The sequence below is a fragment of the Benincasa hispida genome, chromosome 12 (assembly GCF_027475165.1).
Source record: "Benincasa hispida cultivar pf3 chromosome 12, pf3_genome.v1.1, whole genome shotgun sequence".
Lineage (NCBI taxonomy): Eukaryota > Viridiplantae > Streptophyta > Magnoliopsida > Cucurbitales > Cucurbitaceae > Benincasa > Benincasa hispida.
The window spans coordinates 85,537,329-85,539,487 of record NC_143489.1 but is presented as its reverse complement, the minus strand read 5'-3'; the positions used below and the strand labels follow the sequence as shown (position 1 = coordinate 85,539,487).

The 2,159-nt window shown below is 38.9% G+C and overlaps 1 protein-coding gene across 1 annotated transcript; it reads left to right on the top strand.

Annotated features, from left to right (window-relative positions):
* Window positions 1-398: 398 nt before the first annotated feature.
* Window positions 399-1,448, top strand: LOC150032266 (uncharacterized). Its single transcript, XM_090308458.1, has 2 exons — window positions 399-457; window positions 968-1,448. The coding sequence occupies exons 1-2, from the start codon at window positions 399-401 to the stop codon at window positions 1,446-1,448; spliced, it is 540 nt and encodes a 179-aa protein (XP_090164584.1).
* The last annotated feature ends 711 nt before the right edge of the window (window positions 1,449-2,159 follow it).

Sequence of the window (2,159 nt, the reverse complement as noted above, 5' to 3'; positions counted from 1 at the left end):
CTATAATATCATTTAGTGAGCTAACAAGGGACCTGGTGGACACTCATCTACTTACCCCTCTTAGGCCAATGAAAAGGTAGGGCCCTTTATTCAAGTCCCCGAGATACCACTTAAGAGAACACTTATCTACTTACCCCAAAGAAGGGAAGAAGTGAATTCTATCTTGAATTATTATGTTCCTAGCTCCTCACTCCATCTTGTCCCTAAAATATTGAGTCAGCGAACTGGCCACCTCACCCATACAAATCAAAGGCCTGAGAATGGACTATCAGTTAAGAGCAGATGAAGTGCTACTAAAGGAAGGTAGAATATGTGTACCTAATGCCTTAGCACTTAAGTAGGCTATTTTGGAAGAGGCACATAGTTCAATTTATGCTATGCATCCAGGCAGTACGAAGATGTATAGAACTTTAAAGAAATTGTACTGGTGGCCTGGTATGAAAAGAGAGATAGCAAAGTATGTTGACAAATGTTTAGTGTGTCAGCAAGTTAATCCTGAACGACAAATGCCATCGGGATTGCTTAATCCACTCCCAGTGCCAAAGTGGAAGTGAGAGCATGTTACGATGGATTTCTTGTTTGGTTTGCCTAAGACACCAACAAGCTATGACGGTATATGGGTAATTGTTTATTGATTGACAAAGACAGCTAAGTTTTTACCCGTTACGATTACTTTTACCCTAGACAGGTTAGCTAAGCTATATGTTGACAGAATTGTGAGTCCGTTTGGAGCTCTAGTTTTAATTGTATCAGACCGAGATTCTAGGTTTACATCGAAGTTCTGGCCTAGCTTGCAGAAAACTATGGGTACCAAACTATATTTCAGTATAGCTTTTCATCCACAGACGAGTGGTCAATCTGAGTGGACGATACAGACACTAGAGGACATGTAGAGGGCATTTGTATTGCAGTTCAAGGAAAGTTAGGATACGAATCTATCGTTGATTGAATTTTCATATAACAACAGTTATTATTTGAGTATTGGACTGACTCCGTATGAGGCTTTGTACGGGAGACTATGTAGGACTCTAGTATATTGGAATGAAGTGGGAGAAAGAAAACTATTAGGCCTAGAACTTATTCAGCAGACGTCAAATAGTGTTAAGATTATAAGAGAAAATCTTAAAACAGCTCGAGACAAACAAAAGAGTTATGCAGATAAGCGGAGAAGAGAATTAGAATTCGAAGTTGGTGATAAGGTATTTCTTAAGTTGTCCCCGTGGAAAGAAACCATTGGACCTTACGGAATAATAGAGCGAGTTGGCCCAGCGGCGTACATGTTAGAGTTACCTCCAGAGTTATCTCGTATACACGATATGTTTCATGTGGAGATGCTAAGAAAGTATGTGCCAGATCCTACCCATGTGTTACCTGAACAACCAGTGCAGTTGAAAGAAAATTTGTCATACGAAGAGGAACCAGTGAAGATTCTTGACAGGAAAGAGTAGTTCTTGAGGAACAAGACCATACCTTTAGTAAAGGTATTATGGAGAAACCATATTTAACGACCCGACCTCTTAGGACTTAAGTTAGGCCGTTACTAAAAACATGCATGCATGGAACTCAAAACAACACTCTATTATGGCGAAATAAATGCTAATTAAATAAGGTAAATTCAAAAGACTTTCATTAAATTCAAATATTAAAACAATAGTAGGGTACCCAGAAATCATAAATGATAGTAATTAAGTTTGAAAAACGATTCTTAAAGTATGTTTTAAACATTAAAACTAAAAGTTAAGAGAAACATGAAAAGAACTCTAAATTTTATGATGCGGATTTCGCTTGTCCATCGCCGGTATATCTCTACCCTTATCTGAAACAACAACATAAGAAAGAATGAGTATAAAATACTCAGTAAGTAACCCCACTACTGGGGTCAGGCTGGGCATATATGTCCTCTAGATACCCACCTCTTGTGAAACATATAAACTGCTCTAGTCCTCATGGGACAAATATGCACATGAAACAAGAAGGAGACTGAGTCCTATCCTAATGTAGTTAAGTATGCCCACTACCTCTGGTGAATCCCGAAGGAGACACAAACTGATGAATCTCAAAGAAGACATAAACTGGTGAATCCCGAAGGATACACAAACTGGTGAATCCCGAAGGAGACACAAACGCGTGAATCCCGAAGGAGACACAAACTAGTGAAT

Coding starts and splice junctions, on each gene's coding strand:
- LOC150032266 (XM_090308458.1), top strand. CDS start 399: ATGTATAGAACTTTAAAGAAATTGTACTGGTGGCCTGGTATGAAAAGA. Junction 458..967: donor ATGAAAAGAGAGATAGCAAA/GTATGTTGACAA, acceptor ATATAACAACAG/TTATTATTTGAGTATTGGAC.